Genomic DNA, 19,087 nt, shown 5'->3' with positions numbered 1-19,087 from the left:
GCAGAGCAGAACGACTGGTGAGGGCTCACCAGTCCCCTGTACTGTTGTGGCGTAACTATCCATGCTCTTTAGGTCAATCCCTCTTTCAATGAGGCAGCCTCTACTGCTCCCCTGGGCAGAGAATTCCAGCCATTCACTACTCTCTGGGAAAAGCAGTTTCTGCCCTACGTAGACTCCCAGAATCTTGACGCTCTGGTGTGCTCTGGTGTTCTGTGGCACTTCAATCCCCGTCCTCTGCGGCACCTGGCTGCCATGGAGCAGCTGCTAGATTTGACTGAAAGGCGACGTTTAACTTCTCTGTCCTACAGTGCAGGGTGGATTTGTGTTCAGGAAGTGTGGGCCTGATGGTCAGTGGGTGATGGACTCTGTGAAGCAGCCCTGGAGGGACAGCAGCCAGTGCATGAAAGACCCCAAGGATGACCGAGCTGAGGTAGGTTGCCAGGGCAACTGCGGCCATGTTCCAGTGTTAGAAATTGGGATTGGGTGGTGGTGTGAAGCATTCTGGTCAACTGGAGGAACCACACTGTGACTCGCCCAATGTTCAGGCTCAACGGACAATTGGTGTGGTGGGGGGGGGGGGTGGAATATTTATTTATTGAAGCCTTTCCAGGCTTTGGGCTATGCCCTAATTTAGTCCTCAACTAATTTATCTACCAACTGGTAGGTTTTTTGGACTCCTTACAGGCAATGACAGGAATTGAACCCCAGTCGCCTGTACTGTGGAGCGGTGCGCTAACCATTACGCTACCATGACCTTGACAGTCCAGGCTTTTCTTTTGAGAGAGGTATAGATAGAGGTATTTAAGATGATAAGAGGTATCAATAGAGTCGACAGCCAGAGACTTTTTGCCCAGGGCAGAAATTGCTAATAAGAGAGGGCATAATTTTAAGGTGATTGGAGGAAGGGTGACAGAGGTAGTCTGGTTTTTATTCAGAGAGCACTGCTGGGGGTGGCGGCAGAGACAGAGACATCAGGGACATTTAAGGGAATCTTAGGCGCATGGATGAAAGAAAAATGGAGGGGTAGAAGCGTTAGTTTGATCTTGGAGGAGGTTAAAGGGTGACAAAACATGGTGGCTCAAAGGGTCTGTACTGTGATGTCATATTCTCTGGTCTTATGTTCCTCCGATGTATTTGGTGGTTTGTTTGGCAAGACTTTTATTAGCTGTGCACCCAAGGTTTATGTCCTTACCCTTGACCTCAGTCTGTTGTCGAGGGAAGATATTCCTCTGCCTTCTCTCCTTGACAGATACTTCATCCGTCAGCGGGTCTGATTCCTGGAGCTCTCTCCCGCGTGGCACTGAGAGAACACCCCTGTGGGGTGGGGTCTTCTCCAGGGCTGTTAGGGATCTGCAATAACTGCCAGCCCTGTCTGTGACGCCCTGGTGCTGAACAACCCGGGTCATAGCTCCAGTCGTGTCCCGATTAATCTATTCCCTTCTCACTCTCTAGCAGGAGCAGGGCAGAATCCTGGATGGTTTCTTAGTTATGAAAACAGTCGGCCTCTCCCTGTCTCTAGGAACCCTGGTATTGGCACTGGGAATTCTGGTGGGATTCAGGTAAGGACTGCATCACACTCTCCATAGCAACTGCTCTCTGATTGGTCCAAAGTGAGGCGCATGTGATTTTTTAAAAAACAAATGTATAGAAGTTCATTCACTAACAAAAATATAAATAATAATCAGGAGGTTCACAAAACGATTTACAATTTTAATTTAAAATATGATTACTATTATCTACAAAACATTTAAGCCGCTGCACCGTTGCTGGAATCCCCACCGTGCACGTAGGGAACGCGTGCCCCTTCTCCAAGGACACCCAGGTACAGATGTAACTCTGGAGGAAGGCAGACAGCTCGGGCAGAGCCCTTGACTGCCCAATGCCTGGCCTTGTGAATGGTCACCTTGGCCAGGTCTGGGAGCAGGCAGAGCAGGTGATCCCCCAAATGGCCTTCTCCCTTCCATTCTGGGTGACCACAGATCAGGGACAAGGGGCTGTGCAGCCCCTTCAGATACTCAAACAGAGGCTACAGCCCTCGCACTCCATGTACTGAGCCACCCGGCCACAGAAAGGGCAGGGGGAAGGAGAGTCAGTGAACTGGCACCCTGTGTCACATTGCCACATTCGGGCATCTCATCTTCAGTGAACTGAGAGCAGCATCTACACCCTAACCCTCTGCTACATCCCTCACCTATGGAGTTATGCCACCCCTCCACCTCAACTATATCAACACCAACTGACAATTTGCCAATTCCATCATCTTGAGCCCACTCCCCTCCCATTTCCAGTATTCCCACACTTTGCCTCAGCTACACCAGCCATCTGGTGTTGACGGCGGGGAGAGGGGCGGAATTGCACACAAGTGCCAGGAGTCCTTTTTCCTTGTCAGAGATGCAGGCTGCCCGGCACGGAGCTCAGTTTCCTGCTGCGGCCCACCCTCACTTCACCAAACGCAAGTCCACAGAAGCTTCCACCCAGGCCAGGGGCTCCCAATCGTTTTTATGCCGTGGGCCGATACCATTAAGCAAAGGGTCTGTGGATCCCAAGTTGGAAGCTGTTGAGCAAGACCCAGGAGGTTTACAGCTCAGATGGTCCATAGTTTGAGCTGTAAACAGCCTGGGCCTAGGTCAGTGGTTAGGCCATCTGGCTCATCGAGTCTACTCTGTCATTCAATCGTGGCTGATTTACTTTCCCTTAAACTCACTCCCCAGCCTTCTCCCCGTAATCTTTGACACCTTTACAAATCAAGAAGCTGTCATTCTCTGGTTTAAAAATATCCAATGATTTGGCCTCCACAGCATTGAATCCCACGGATTCAGCACCGACTGGCTGAAGAAATTCCTCCTCATCTCTGTGCTAAAGGGACATCCTTCCATTCTGAGGCTGTGCCCTCTGGTCCCAGATTCTCCCAATATTGGAAACATGCTCTCCATGTCCACTTTGTCTGGTCCTTTCAGTATTCGGAAGGTTTCTAGTCCAAGTTCAGTTAATTGTCACGGGTACTCACGTTTACCGCCAAAGGAAACAATCTTCGTCCTATGATAAAAAGGAGATTCCCTCTTCATTCTTCTAAACTCCAGTGAGCACAGGCCCAGAGCCATCAAACACGCCTCATACATTAACCCTTTCATTCCCGGGATCATTCTCGTGAACCTCCTGAAATGGAAGGCAGTTTGGCCCATCATGTTGACTCTATGTAGCAAGTCCCTTTGCCGATCTGCGGGTAATTCTTTCTGAACCCAGATTTTTCTAAATCCTCCTGCTTTTCTTCCTGTCAGGAAACTTCACTGCATGAGGAACTACATCCACATGAACCTGTTTGCCTCGTTTATTCTGCGAGCGGTATCGATCCTCATCAAAGATGCTCTTTTCAAAACACAAAACAACCAGATTCCCGAGGGTGTTGACATTAAAGTCTGGTACAACAATGAGGTAGGGCCCTCCTGGGCAGCCTTTCACTGCTACGTAGTGAGGGAGAAGGAAGCTTCTTATTGTAAAGATGAGTTTACTTGTCACATGTACATCGAAACAGGCATCGTTTGCAACCGCAGTCCGACGTTTGCTGGGGACAGCCCGCAAATGTTGCGGTGCTTCCAGCACCAACATACGAAGGGTGATTGATAAGTTCGTAGCCTAAGGTAGAGGGAGTCAATTTTAGAAAACCTAGCACATTTATTTTTCAACATAGTCCCCTCCTACATTTATACACTCAGTCCAGCGGTCGTGGAGCATACGGAACCCTTCTTTGTAGGTCAATGTCTTGGACCTCCAGGTGGGCCACTGCAGGAGTGATTGATAAGTTCGTGGCCTAAGGTAGAAGGCGATGAATTGTACAGCTCTCGTTACACGCAAGTGCTGTTCAGCTCTTTGAGTGATTACGCAGCAAGTTTGAAGTTAGTAACTCATCGCTTTCTACCTTAGGCCACAAACTTATCAGTCACCCCTGCTGCGGACCACTTCTACGAAGAAGCGATCCGTATACTCCACGACCGCTGGACTCAGTGTGTAAATGCAGGAGGGGACTATGCTGAAAAATAAATGTGCTAGGTTTTCTAAAATTGACTCCTTCTACCTTAGGCCATAAACTTATCAATCACCCCGGTAGGATGTCCACAGCGTACTAACCCTAATCCGAACGTCTTTGGAAACCAGAGCACCCGGATGAAATCACACACAGTCGGGGGAGGACGTACAACTCATGAGGGATTGAACCCAGGGTCGTGCTGCTGGAAACCGTTACACTAACCACTGCACCGGCAGGTCGTCAGCACAGATGTTTTGGTCACAAGTGTTGTGATCAAAAGAACGGCGTGCATTTCTGTAGCACCCTTTCACCTTTGGACGTCCTTTTCTAATGTAGGAGTGGCAGCAAGACCCCACGAACAGCAACCGCAACTGGTACTCAGTTCTGGGCAGAAGGACGTGTGTGTGCGGTTGTTAGAGACCTCAAATAAAATGATGAACTCCAGAATCTTTCAGCAGATGGAATGTAAACAGAGATTGTGTTTCAATGGGATACTGTGGGACAAGTTAGAGATTGGCAGCTTTAACAGAGGCACACAGCAACAGGCCAATCAGCCCATCTAAACCACACTGAATTATCATTCTGCCTACTCACGTTAACCTGTAACCAGATCATCGCCCCTCCCCCACCCTCACCAACCCCCATCCATGCACTTATCCAAACTTCTCGAAGCTGCACCCATCACTCGTGCTGGCGGCTCGTTCCACACACCCGCCGTCCTCTGAGTGAAGCAGATCCCCCTCGTTTTCCCCTTTCACCCCTAGCCCATGACCTCCAGTCTCACCCAGCCTCAACGGAAAAAAGCCTGTTCGTATTGACCCCTCATAAAGCTGAGAAGCAGAGGCAGTGGTTGAGAGAACGTGAAGGGAGGAGTGGTGGGAGATCAAGAGAGACTGAGTGTCACGTCTTGTTGGTGTGGTAGAAGGTACTCTATATCGAAGTCCCCAATGGAGGGTCGCGGCCCAAAAATGTCGGCCATTCATTTTCCTCCATCGGTGCTGCCTGGCCTGTTGAGTTTCTCCCACGTTTTGTGTGTGTGTTCCTGAATGACAGAAGTTGAATTGAGGTTGGGGGGGGGAGCGGAATCACCAAAAGGAAAATGAGCTCTGAATTGTTTGGTTCTATGACAATGAGTGGGGTATAAATTCCTTTTGCCAGAGGCTGGTGAATCCATGGAATTCATTGGCACAGAGGGCTGTGAAGGGTAAGTCATTGGGTATATTTAAAGCAGGGGTTGATGGATTCTCGATTATTAAGGGAGGGACATCAAGGGTTACGGGGAAATCGCAGGAGAACGTGTGGAGAAGGAAAAGTAAATCTTCCATGATGGAATGTTGGAGCAGGCTTGATGGGCCAAATGGTCTTTCCTGCTTCTCTGTGCTATGGTCTTATGTAAAGGATAAATGACCATTCTTGGCTCGGAATGCAAAGCCAGTAGCCATTCGGCCCATCTAATCTGATTCTCATTCTATCACAACTGATTCATTATCCCTCTCAACCCCGTTCTTCTGCCAAGTTAGTGGGTAAATTGAAAGCGGAGACTGATAGGTTCTTGATTAGTTAGGGTGTCAAAGTTACGGGGAGAAAGCAGGAGAATGGCGTTGAGAGGGGTAGTAAATCAGCGGAGTAGATTCAGTGGGCTGAATGGCCTAATTCTGCTCCTATTCTTATGAATATCGGCCAAAGCACCGAAGGGACCTTCCCATGACGGAGGGGTCTGTTCTGTGCTGTACTCTTCTGTGTTCTAGAGGCCTGGTTCTGACACAGGAATGGGACCAACTTGGACAAGCTAACTGTAGAGACGTGTCCACAACATTTATCAGCACAGAGAGAGAGGCAAATAAGGAAAAATATATCCAACCCTCCTGATCTTTTATCCCACTGACCTCTCCTCTATCTCTGCCTCACACAAGAGGATTTAAAAAGAACTATAAATGGACTCATTATCTCAAGAAAACAAGTTCTTCTGCTCTTCAAATCCCTCTCTCAATGGTCCATTGTGGTTAACCTAAGAATATAATGATTAGCCAAACAAAACACATTGCTGAGTGCTGGATTAGTTGATAAGTTCAGTCCTGGTTCACCCTCGAGTGGGGAGCAAGTGCACTGATCATTTCCTTGCAAGGTCCAACTCGGAGACAGGAATGTACTCGCCAACTATTAAAGCACGCACTCCGACTGCCTGCGAGCACACGGGAGCAGGAGACGGCCACTCGGCCCCTTGACTTTGCCCCCATTGCTGAATATGATCATGCCTCCACTCCTCCTGTACCGCTTCCCTTCCACTTTTTTATTTAGCGGCAAGGCACGGTAACAGAGCCCCCCGGTCCGACAAGCCCGCGGCGCCCAATTATACCCATGTGACCAATTAACCTACTAAGCCTTAGGCCTTTGGAACGTGGGAACCCGTACAGAGAGAGGGAGAACGCACAAACTTCTCATGGTCAGCACTTGACTGAAGCCGTGGTGCTGGCGCTGTAACAGCATTATGCTAATGTGCCCCTCCCCCCAACAAATTGACCCTAAAATGCAGGTGAGTGGTAGTATTTATGTGGCTATGGGGAGAGGAGGTTACAGGGAAAAGTGATGAGGGTATGGGCTAGGAATTAATTGATGGGCTGAATAGCCTCCTTGTACATCATTAAGAATGGGGAAAGTTTCAAAGAGCATTGCTCAGCTTGCAGGGATTCAGGAAACTGAGTCACTGAATGGATTCCCAAGGAACCGGTCGGTCACAGTCGTGCTCCTAGTAACTTCACTCTTACCTTTTCCAGAGCAGCTGCAGGTCAGGTTTATAGCCACAGACCTCATCATTCCGTGCCGTCTTGTAAGACGTGGGCAATCATGGTCTTTCTGTGATCGTGGTTGTTCTTGGCAAATTTTTCTACAGAACACGTCTGCCATTGCCACTTTCTGGGCAGTGCCTTTACAAGACGGGTGACCCATAGCCATTATTAATACTCTCCAGAGATTGCCTGCCTGGCGACAGTGGTTGCATAACCAGGATTTGTGATCTGCACCGGCTGCTCGTACGACCGTCCCCCACCTGATCCCGTGGCTTCTGATCGGGGACCTGCAGAGGGAAGGAGTGTCCTACACCTCCTTTGGTGGAGACGTATCTCCACCCCACCACTCTTATTGGCACATACACAACCGCATGTACACACAGGTGCAAGGAAAATCTTGCCTGTTCACAGACAAACATTAGAGACAAAGGTTCATAAGGAAAGCATAAATTAAACATAAATGATCCACAATTACATGTGAAAATATAATTCTGGTAAGATGGCAGGACATTCAGTCGCAACAAAAGGATCCACTGTGCTATTTAAGTGCACTTTTACTGATTGCAAGTTTCAGCTGTACATTAAGAACTTAAAGAGCTACCGGTCTACGCCATCAGCGAGTTGCCGGTGGAGATAATGACACAGCTGTGCAATGTGCTGTTGCCTGAGACGAAGGAAGCTTGCAGTCCATTAGCGAGTGGCACCAGACCCCTTGGACATAGTTAACGTGGAATGCCACAAGTTCGATTCACTGATTTGTGGGCTGAGAGCATGGACAGGTGGCGGAGAGCGGCTGATGACTAGGCCTCGAGCTGCGGTGTGTACAGCCGCCAGGAGAGAGGCGTCAAAGCCCGTGCGCTCCACCAGGGGGCGGTGTGGCGCGGCGTCCAGGCTGCAGTCGGTGCTGATCTCCAGTGTTTGCTCGGCAGTGGACAAACTCTGTTGAGCTCCACTGCAGATTGATGGCGCGAGTTTGGGCTCTTCTACTGTGCGCTACTGCATGTGCGTGCTATCTTGTACGTGCTGGGTGTGCTTTGTGCCGTGTGCGACTGTTGGGTCTGTGTTTTGCACCTTGACCCCGGAGTGACGCTCCCTCGTTTGGCTGAATGACAAAATTGAATTGAATAATCAGAACAAAAAAGTGCTAAACACAAGAGATTCTGCGGGTGCTGGAGATCTCGCACAACGCACACGAAATGTGTGGAGGATGGCACTGTAGGGCAGTGATTAGGATAATGCTACGGCAGTGCCAGTGAGCCAGGTTCAATTCCCACCGCTGTCCGTAGGGAGTTTCTGCATTCTCCCTGTGAACGTGTGGGTTTCCTCCCACACCCCAACGGGGTATCGGTCAGTCGGTTAATCGGTCACACGGTGCAACCCGGTGGTGCGGGATCGTTGGTCTGGGAAAATAAAGCACTGGGTGGGGGGTGGTCACAGCAGGCCGTGCAGCATCTCTGGAGAGGAATAAACAGCTGGCTTTTCAAGCTGACGCATTTCATCGGGACTGGAAAGGAAGAGGAAGGAGGCCAGAGTAGGACGGGTGGGGGGGGGGGGGGGGAGAGGAGGGGTGCAAGGTGGCAAGAGATGTGGTGGGTGAGATCAGGTGAGGGGGAAGGGAGAGAAATCCATAGTAGTGTAGCGTGGTCATGGTATTGCTCTGCTGAGCTCCTGAGGCACTGATTAGAGTTAGACCATCAGACCACCACACGTTGGACCATTGAGTCTGCTCCACCGTTACATCATGGCTGACTGACTATCCCTCTCAACCCCATTCTCCTGGCTTCTCCCCCTGACCCTTACCAACCCATTTGCCGGCAATTGATCCATGGGACTCTTCAGAAGGACTAGAAAGCTGAGGCGTTCTCAGGCATCAGTCCGACCGCATTTGGAGTATTAGGAACAATATCTAAGAGAAGGTGTGCTGGCAACGGAGAGGGTCCAGAGGAGAGGCACAACAATGATCCTGGCAACGAATGGGTTAATGTCTGAGGAGCTTTATATGGTTCTGGTACTCGCTAGAGTTTAGAAGAACGGTGGGGGGGGGGGGGGGAATCTCACTAAAACCTATTGAATATTGAAAAGCCTGGACAGAGTTGATGTTGGGGAGTCTCGGGCCAGAGGGCACATTCGTTTAAAAACAGAGGTGATGAGGAGTTTCTTTACCCAGAGGGAGGTGAATCTGTGGAATTCATTGCCACTGACAACTGTGGAGCCCAAGTCATTGGGTACGTTACAATCGGAGTCGTGCCGGTTGGGTCATGAACCAAATGGTTGAAGGGAAGCAAGCTTTCTTGAAGTTTATAGTGTGGAACTTCAGGCTTCTGTATCTCCTCCACAATGGTAGTTGCAGGAAGATGGCTTGGCCCGGATGGTGGGGATTATTGATGGTGGATGCCTTTACGTAGATATTCTTGTGGGGATGTGCCCGTGCTAAATTGGGATGAGTCCACTAATCTCTGTTGCTGATCCCACAATTCAGGATGGACAGAGAGTGCAGCCCCCCCCCCCCAGGGAAGAGCCTTCCCCTGCAGCCCACCCCTCTGGATGGGTGTTGGTCAAACCTTCAGTTGGGTTGTTGTGAGCTGGAGGGAGTCAGAGCCTGGTTTATTATCACGTCACGGAGGCTGTTGCTTTAACAGCAGCACTGTGCGATACGTAAATCATTCTAGATGTTGCAATGAGAAATGCAGACATAAAAACAATAAGCAGTGTGAAGAGAGGGTGAAACAGTGAGGTAGTGTTCATGGGGACACGGACCATTCAGAAATCTGACAGTGGAGGGGAAAGAAGCTGTTCCTGAAACATTGAGTGAGGGTCTTCAGACTCCTGTACCTCCTCCCCATTGGTAGTATTGGGATGGTGAGGGTCCTTAGTGATGGATACGTGAAGTTGTCGGTGGTGGGGAAGGTTGGCCCATGATGGCGCTGGCCGCGTCTCCCACCCTCTGCAGTGTCTTGCAGCCCTGTGCACACCAGTCGCTGATGCAGCCTGTTACAATGTGGTTCTCCACGGCATGTCTATAGAAATATGCTAGTCTTTGCTGACGTACTGAAATTCCTCAAGCTCCTAAAGAAATCGGCCTGCCTCCTCCGTCGGCCCCTGGGCCAGTTGGGTTGACCCTAGTTTCCTTTGCTCCTGCAGACAGCTGTGGGTTGTCGGACTGCCCAGGTGCTGATGCAGTACTGCGTTGGGGCCAATTACTACTGGCTGCTGATCGAGGGGATCTACTTGCACAACCTGCTGGTCATCACTGTTTTCTCCGAGAGGAACTACTTCAATATTTATTTGTGTATCGGCTGGGGTAGGTGCTCACTTCTCCCTTGGCTGAGGGTGGGTAGGGGAGGGTCCCCAGTCTCCCAAGTACATCTGCCCACTTCGGGGTCTGGTGGGTGCTGGGGTCTGCCTTGATCACCCTGTCGGCTCTCCTGGTTGACACTAGCCATTCCTCATCTCGGTATAATCACAGGGGCCAGCAGTCGAAAGCCAGTCTCTCAGCTTCCCATGCTGTTTGCTGTGTGGACCCATTGCCCAGTCAGAGAGATGCTAACTGACAGATGGAGTTCCTAATAGCTTGGTGAACGCATGCGTCGGTCTAGGGTTTACTCACTGTCCAACACTGGGCTCACTGTCCCGTAGCTACTTGCCTGCCAAGACCCCAAGGATGACTGATCGTGGGCACGTTGTGGGGGGGGGGGGTCAAAATTGGCACCAACCCTCTATCAGCTGCTCCTGATCTTCGCAAAAAGTGATAGAACGTCTGAGTGGGAATGGGAGAGCAACTGCAGAGACCTCCTCCTTCAGACAAGGGCAGATGATCTGACACACTGAAATTTCAATTTCATTGAAATTGTTTGTTTGTTGGTTTTCAGGGTCTCCATTGCTGTTCGTTGTACCCTGGGTGGTCATTAAGTACTTATACGAAAACACTGGGTGAGTGGTTCCGGTCTGGCGCAGGGGTACAGTTGCTTGGTGGCCATAGATTCTCAGAGTAATGTGGAAACACGTGCTGCAGGGTCAATGGGAGCGGCCCCCATTAGGTCAGTGTAAGTGGGAGGGGGATCTGTGGGAGGGGTATATGGTTGAGAGGGGTGAGTGGGTTTGTTGTCCGTGGACAGGACGCCATGTTGAAGCCTGTTGTTGATCCTCAGGTGCTGGACCACGAATGAGAACATGGCTTACTGGTGGATCATCCGAACACCCATCCTCTTCTCCATTCTGGTACTGAAGCCGCTCTCGATGCTCGTCGTTGACGGTTTGCAACCGGTGGCGTTAGCTCCCGTTCTTACCGAACCTCTTCCTTCCTTCTTTCAGATCAACTTTTTCATTTTTATCCGGATCATTCACATTCTGGTGTCCAAGCTCAGAGCTCACCAGATGAGGTACACGGATTACAAGTTCAGGTACGGGCCTTGTAAGTTTATTCTTTCAGCGTCTGTCCATTCATCAGTCTCCTCCCCCTGATCCTCTGCTCTCCCCCCCAGACACCATCCCCAAATCTCCCACCCCAACCCTTCCCCATCTCTTACCCAATCTCTCCCCAATCTCTCTCCCCAAGCTCTCCCACCAGCCTTTCCTACCAATCCCTCCCACCAATCTCTCCCAATCTCTCCCTCTCTCTCCCTCATCTTTCCACTAATCTCTCCCCAATCTCTCCCACCAATCTCTCCCCCATCTCTGCCCATTTCTTCCCCACCCAATTCTCCTGTCCTCAATCCTCCCCAGTTCTCCTGCTGGTCTCCCTTCTGAAACCTCTCCTCCTGAATCCCCCCTCCCCAATCTTCTCCGGTGTCCTCCTCATAGAACCATATAACAATCACCGCACGGAAACAGGCCATCTCGGCCCTCCTAGTCTGTGCTGAACTCTTAATTTCACCTAGTCCCACCTACCTGCACTCAGCCCATAACCCACTCCTTTCCTGTCCATATACCTATCCAATTTTACCTTAAATGACACAACTGAACTGGCCTCTACTGCTTCTACAGGAAGCTCATTCCACACAGCTATCACTCTCTGAGTAAAGAAATACCCCCTCGTGTTTCCCTTAAACTTCTGCCCCCTAACTCTCAAATCATGTCCTCTCGTTTGTTTCATCTCTCCCCTTCCCAATGTCCCCATCTTCCCTAGGCCAAACCTCCCCTCCCTGGTTCTTCTCACAGTCTCCCTTCCCCTACATCCCCATCCCCACATAGCTCCCTTTCTCTCATCCTCATTCTTCCCCCCCTTCCCCAGCTCTTCCTCCCCTCCTCTCCCTCTTTTCATTCCCTTTCTCTCCTCTCCAGTCAGCTACAACCAGCTTCCCGAACCATTTCTCAATCCCCTGTCCCTTCCTCCCTCGCGTTCCACACCCCCCTCCCAGTTGATCACTGGGAAATGAGACAGTGGTGCACCCACTTGCCGGGCTCTCTCTGGAGTCTAGTGGCTGAGCTCCAGGACTCCAAAAGTGAACCACGTCCGCTGGTGAGACAGCGGCTGGTGATTGGTGGTCTGTTTCTCTCAATAGTTACCTTGGCAACGATAATTATTCAAGTCATTGATTTATTATTGACTGAAATACAGTGGAGATCTTTGTTTGCACGCCATCCAGACACATCATAGAGTCATCGAGCACTACTGTGCAGAAACAGGCCTTTCAGCCCATCTAGTCCATTTTAGATCTGTCATTGGAGCCCTTTAACTCATATCTGGACCCCTCCATTGCCCTCCAGACCATGTACCTATCCAAACTTCTCAAAAGTGTTGAATCAAGCCCATATCCACAACTTCCGCTGGCAGCTCGTTCCACTCTCTCACTCTCTGAGTGAAGTTCCTCCTTATTTTCCTCTTAAACATTTTACCCTGAACGCATGGTCTTCAGTTCTGGTCTCACCCAACATCAGTGGAAGAAGTCTGCTTGCATTTGCCTTATCTATACCACCATCAAATCTCCCCTCATTCTCCTACGCTTTGGGAAAAGAAGTCCTAACCTATTCATCCTTTCCCTGTAACTCACGGCTTCACGTTCCAGCAACAACCTTGTAAGACAAAATGCTGGAGGAACTCAGCAGGCTAGGCAGCTTCTATGGAAAGGGGTAAATAATCAACGTTTCAGGCCGAGACCCTTCGTCAGGACTGGAGGTAAAAGATGAGGAGGAAGTACAAAGTGGTAGGTGATAGGTGAAACCGGGAGAGCGGGAGGAGCGAAGTGAAGAGCTGAGAAGTCGACTGGTGAAAGAGATACAGGCCTGGCGAAGGGGGAATCTGATAGGAGAGGTCAGAAGGCCGGGGATGAAAGGGAGGGAGGAGGTGATGGGCAGGTAAAGGAAATAAGGTGAGGGGGAAACAGGAATGGGAATGGTGAAGGGGAGCCAATTACCAGAAGTTTGAAAAAACAATGCTCATGCCATCAGGTTGGAGGCTACCCAGACGGAATATAAGGTGTGGATTTCCAGCATCTGCAGATTTTCTCTAGTTTGTGAACACCCTTAAAATGTTCCTCTCTACTCTTAATATCTCATTTACAGCTTTCCTGCCGGTAGGTGACCAGAACTGTACACAATACTGCAAATTAGGCCTCACCAATGCCTTGTATGACTTCAACACTGTAACTACACATACAAAAGAAAAACAAACGAGATGGAGGTCACGCTACAGTTACCGAGAGAGGGTAGTGTAGACAGACAAATAGAGTCTACAGGCCACAGTGAGGTAGATTCGGGGATGAGGAGATCACCCCTCGAGGTCCATTTCACGCGGTGGAATGTGTTGGCAGGTTTTGGTATCTTTTGCCCTACGGGAGGGGGAAAGAGAGCAAATAATCAGGGTGGTAGGAGTCTGTGATTATGTCGGCTGCTTTCCCGAGGCAGGGAAGTGTAGACGGATTGTGGGGGGGCTGGTTTGCCTGTGGTTGTGTTCCTGAGGTGCCAGGCATGCCTTGACCCTCTCTCCTCCTCCTCTTCCCCAGGTTGGCCAAGTCTACGCTCACCCTCATCCCCCTGCTGGGCATTCACGAGGTGGCGTTCGCCTTCGTCACGGATGAGCACGCCCAGGGCATGCTGCGGCATGTCAAACTCTTCTTTGATCTCTTCTTACATTCTTTCCAGGTGGGTTTCAGCTCGGGGGGGGGGGGAGGGGATGGAGGGAACTCCCAGGCACCCCCCACCCGAACCAGAGCCAATTGGAAACAGGGGTGGGGTCCAAAGAGCGTACGAGCCTGTGAACCCAAGGGTGGGTCCCGGCGTTGGGCACCATATTCAGTGTCACCCTGAGCCAGACAGAGGAACAGTCTGTGGCACAGCAGTCTCACTTGCTGAGGGAGGGGCAGTCACAGGCAGGGGGTGTGGACACTAGCTGGAAGGGCTATCTGTGGCTGGGGTGGTGGGATGCGTTGGCTGCAGGGTCTGAGCCCCCCACACACTAACAAAAATGCTCCACACCCACCCCTCACCCATCACCTTGAGGTGAGTGTTCCTGCCCGGCACGGACTGGAATTGGAACAGTGCTGTGCCGGAGTTGTGAGCTGGTGAAAATACTCCCAGCATCGACAACAGCCCAGCAACACCCAGATACCGATCACAGCCCAACAACACCCAGCATCAACAACAGCCCAACAACACCCGGATACCGACAACAGCCCAACAACACCTGGATACTGACTACAGCCCAAGAACACCCAACATCAACAACAGCCCAACAACACCCAGATACTGACAACAGCCCACAACACCCAGCATCGACAACAGCCCACCAACACCCAGATACTGACAACAGCCCAACAACAACTGGATACTGACTACAGCCCAACAATACCCAGATACTGACAACAGCCCAACATCACCCAGCACTGGCAACAGCCCAACAAGACCCAGATACTGACAACAGCCCAACAAGACCCAGATATTGACAACAGCCCAACAAGACCCAGATACTGACCACAGCCCAACAACACCTGGATACTGACAACAGCCCAACAACCAATGAAGTTATCTTACATTTGGAATCAGAAGCGTGTTTATTGTCTCTGATATTCACTGTGAAATGTATCGTTCATCAGCAGTGGTACAGGGCAATACTGAAGAAAAATACTTTGTGTTATGTTAACAATTATAAATATAAAGCACTGAAAAGTTTGTCAGCCACCCTGACCTCAGTCTGTCTGCCTCACTTGCAGGGTATACTGGTTGCGATCTTGTACTGCTTTGTCAACAGAGAGGTATGGCCATTTACTACATCTCCCCTGCTGCTCAGTAACACCCAGCTGATGGGAGAGTGATGTGTGTCGTTTAAGGTCGTGTGGGGGTAGGAGACAGACATGAGGGGTCTCCACCCGGAGGATAGAGAGTAGAGGAAAGAGGGACTTTACGGAGGAGTCTGCCTACCTGCCTCCCTCTTCCCAGCACAGCAGGGGAGTGTATCTCCTTCTCTCCCTTTTCCTCCCCCTCACCCTCTCCCTGTCCCTCCTTCTCTCCCTCTCCCCCCCATCTGTCTCCTCTACCTGCCCCTATCGCTTCCCCTCTCTCCCTCCCCCATCTCGTGCGTGTCCCTGGGTGTGATTGTGGAAGTCATAAAAATTACTGAGCTACTTCGATAGCAATGTACCCTCTAAGTTTTCTTCCACACGTTTTGATCAACTATTGCTGAGCAGGGAAGTTTTACTTGACCCGGGAACTTGGCGTCACATCGAATGTTTAAATGTTAAAGTCAATTCCAGCAAAGTTTGTTTGTGCGTGAGCAGTTCAGTAACTGTGTGGACGTGCCCCCGCAGTTAGCGGGAACTATGATAGACAGAGTGTGACCCGGGTCAGACGGAGGGAATTGGTGTGTCCGACCCGGGTCAGAGAGAGAGGGGAGAGGGGGAGGGAGACTTGAGAATGTGGAGGTATTATTAATTTTTAACTCTTATCCCTTGTTTACACCTTCACAAACCACTGCCCAACCCTCCCACATCCCCTTGTCCCCCGATTCCTGCCTTCACCCACCCCTCCCACCTGTCTCTCTCCATTTCTCTCTCCCTCCACCCCATCTGCACCGTCTGCAATACATTCCCAAACCCCTCTCCCACATCACCCCCTAACTCTCCCCACATCACCCCCTAACTCTCCCCACATCACCCCCTAACTCTCCCCACATCACCCCCTAACTCTCCCACATCATTCCCTAACTCTCCCCACGTCATTCTCTAACTCTCCCCACATCACCCCCTAACTCTCCCCACATCACCCCCTAACTCTCCCACATCATTCCCTAACTCTCCCACATCATTCCCTAACTCTCCCACATCATTCCCTAACTCTCCCACATCACCCCCTAACTCTCCCACATCATTCCCTAACTCTCCCACATCACCCCCTAACTCTCCCACATCACCCCCTAACTCTCCCACATCACCCCCTAACTCTCCCACATCACCCCCTAACTCTCCCACATCACCCCCTAACTCTCCCACATCACCCCCTAACTCTCCCCACATCACCCCTACCCCTCCCACATCACTCGCTAACTCTCCCCACATCACTCCCTAACTCTCCCCACATCACCCCTACCCCTCCCACATCACCCCCTAACTCTCCCACATCATTCCCTAACTCTCCCCACGTCATTCTCTAACTCTCCCCACATCACCCCCTAACTCTCCCCACATCACCCCCTAACTCTCCCCACATCACCCCCTAACTCTCCCACATCATTCCCTAACTCTCCCACATCATTCCCTAACTCTCCCACATCATTCCCTAACTCTCCCACATCATTCCCTAACTCTCCCACATCATTCCCTAACTCTCCCCACATCACCCCCTAACTCTCCCACATCACCCCCTAACTCTCCCACATCACCCCCTAACTCTCCCACATCACCCCCTAACTCTCCCACATCACCCCCTAACTCTCCCACATCACCCCCTAACTCTCCCACATCATTCCCTAACTCTCCCACATCATTCCCTAACTCCCACATCATTCCCTAACTCCCACATCATTCCCTAACTCCCACATCATTCCCTAACTCTCCCACATCATTCCCTAACTCCCACATCATTCCCTAACTCTCCCACATCACCCCCTAACTCTCCCACATCACCCCTAACTCTCCCACATCACTCGCTAACTCTCCCCACATCATTCCCTAACTCTCCCCACATCACCCCTACCCCTCCCACATCACTCGCTAACTCTCCCCACATCACTCGCTAACTCTCCCCACATCATTCCCTAACTCTCCCACATCACCCCCTAACTCTCCCCACATCACCCCCTAACTCTCCCACATCATTCCCTAACTCTCCCACATCATTCCCTAACTCTCCCACATCACCCCCTAACTCTCCCACATCATTCCCTAACTCTCCCACATCACCCCCTAACTCTCCCACATCACCCCCTAACTCTCCCCACATCACCCCTACCCCTCCCACATCACTCGCTAACTCTCCCCACATCACTCCCTAACTCTCCCCACATCACCCCTACCCCTCCCACATCACCCCCTAACTCTCCCACATCATTCCCTAACTCTCCCCACGTCATTCTCTAACTCTCCCCACATCACCCCCTAACTCTCCCCACATCACCCCCTAACTCTCCCACATCATTCCCTAACTCTCCCACATCATTCCCTAACTCTCCCACATCATTCCCTAACTCTCCCACATCATTCCCTAACTCTCCCACATCATTCCCTAACTCTCCCCACATCACCCCCTAACTCTCCCCACATCACCCCCTAACTCTCCCACATCACCCCCTAACTCTCCCACATCATTCCCTAACTCTCCCACATCATTCCCTAACTCTCCCACATCATTCCCTAACTCCCACATCATTCCCTAACTCCCACATCATTCCCTAACTCTCCCCACATCATTCCCTAACTCTCCCACATCATTCCCTAACTCCCACATCATTCCCTAACTCTCCCACATCACCCCCTAACTCTCCCACATCACCCCTAACTCTCCCACATCACTCGCTAACTCTCCCCACATCATTCCCTAACTCTCCCCACATCACCCCTACCCCTCCCACATCACTCGCTAACTCTCCCCACATCACTCCCTAACTCTCCCCACATCACCCCCTAACTCTCCCACATCACCCCCTAACTCTCCCACATCATTCCCTAACTCTCCCCACATCATTCCCTAACTCTCCCACATCACCCCTACCCCTCCCACATCACTCGCTAACTCTCCCCACATACCCCCAACTCTCCGCACATCATCCCCTAACTCTCCCCACTTTCTGTATCCATCACTTCCCTCCCCCTCTCCCTCTCACTCCGTACATCCAACCATCCCCGGCCTCGCTCCCCACAACTCCAAACTCCACCGCCTCTCTCTCTCTTCCTTCTCCCTGCACCGTCCCTCCCGGACCACACCTCCTCCCCCTCCCCCACTGACACCCCGGCCTCCTGCCCCCCCACCCCACTGCCCCTCTCCCCTCTGCCGTCTGTCCCCCCTCAGGTGCAGTCGGAGCTGCTGAAGTGGTGGAAACGCTGGAAGCTGGGCAAGGACCTGGAGGAGGAGTACCGCCACACCTACAGCCAGCCGGCCCAGGCCCGCAATGGCAGCGGCAGCCTGGAGAAGCAGCAGCTGGTGGGCGGCTGGCCCAACGGCGTGGCTGAGAGCGGCCCCCGGGGCCCCCCGTTCCCGGCCGGGGCCGAGCACAAGGCGCTGTGCCTGATGGAGAGTAACTGCTAGTGAGCGCTGAGCAGGACCGACGGGGTGTGGGGGCTCCTGGCAGCGCCCTGCCGTTGGAGTGTGCCTCGTCTCCCGTGGTAGGACGCTGTGACACCCACCCCGCGCTGGTCTGATGGTGTGTCCCGTGACGGGCACCCCGGCAAACTGAAGTAATGACATCCACACGCCGGCCCCCCAAAAAAACGCAGGCGATCAGACAGAAAACTACCGCTTCACTGCCTCGGCTAAACCCTGCCCTCACAGAGCCGTGAATTACAAGCGTAATGCCTTTTCCTCGGCGGACGAGGTTGCTTCAGACTTGAGCGCGATCCAGTGACCCACACCCTGCCCGTTACGTACCGCACGGCTGCCGAAAAGCGAAAGGGAAAAGAAAAGCCCTTCACCCGATATAAGGACTGGTGCTTAATGCTGGTGGGCTCGATCTTCGATTGTCTTGTGGACCTCTCCTGCCCCTCCCTCAGGCAGAGGGAGGATGGATTATGCGGATGCTGGAGATCCAGAGTAATGCTGGAGGAACTTCAGGAGTTCTGATGTAAAGGGAACACAGAAGGGGTGGGGAGCACAGTCCGACAGACTAGAGGTGACGACCAGCTGGAAAAGCAGC

At 51.6% G+C, this 19,087-nt stretch overlaps 1 protein-coding gene across 11 annotated transcripts in view; it reads left to right on the top strand.

Moving 5' to 3' along the window:
* gcgra (glucagon receptor a) overlaps nucleotides 1-18,878 on the top strand; it is a 115,837-nt gene extending 96,959 nt beyond the window's left edge. For 10 of the 11 annotated variants that reach the window (XM_059948338.1, XM_059948343.1, XM_059948336.1 and 7 more), the window contains 10 exons: nucleotides 309-430; nucleotides 1,453-1,559; nucleotides 3,279-3,432; nucleotides 9,952-10,111; nucleotides 10,680-10,740; nucleotides 10,959-11,028; nucleotides 11,122-11,210; nucleotides 13,752-13,890; nucleotides 14,958-14,999; nucleotides 18,247-18,878. In XM_059948338.1, coding sequence (XP_059804321.1) covers nucleotides 309-430; nucleotides 1,453-1,559; nucleotides 3,279-3,432; nucleotides 9,952-10,111; nucleotides 10,680-10,740; nucleotides 10,959-11,028; nucleotides 11,122-11,210; nucleotides 13,752-13,890; nucleotides 14,958-14,999; nucleotides 18,247-18,483 — 1,181 coding nt within the window. In that variant the 3' untranslated portion in view covers nucleotides 18,484-18,878. The remainder of the gene's footprint in view (nucleotides 1-308; nucleotides 431-1,452; nucleotides 1,560-3,278; nucleotides 3,433-9,951; nucleotides 10,112-10,679; nucleotides 10,741-10,958; nucleotides 11,029-11,121; nucleotides 11,211-13,751; nucleotides 13,891-14,957; nucleotides 15,000-18,246) is intronic. The other variant, XM_059948340.1, reaches the window with a different exon arrangement.
* Nucleotides 18,879-19,087: the final 209 nt, after the last annotated feature.

This window comes from Hypanus sabinus, chromosome 23 (assembly GCF_030144855.1).
Source record: "Hypanus sabinus isolate sHypSab1 chromosome 23, sHypSab1.hap1, whole genome shotgun sequence".
NCBI lineage: Eukaryota > Metazoa > Chordata > Chondrichthyes > Myliobatiformes > Dasyatidae > Hypanus > Hypanus sabinus.
Note: the sequence above shows the minus strand (reverse complement) of the source record. Positions and strands in the feature narration are given on the sequence as shown.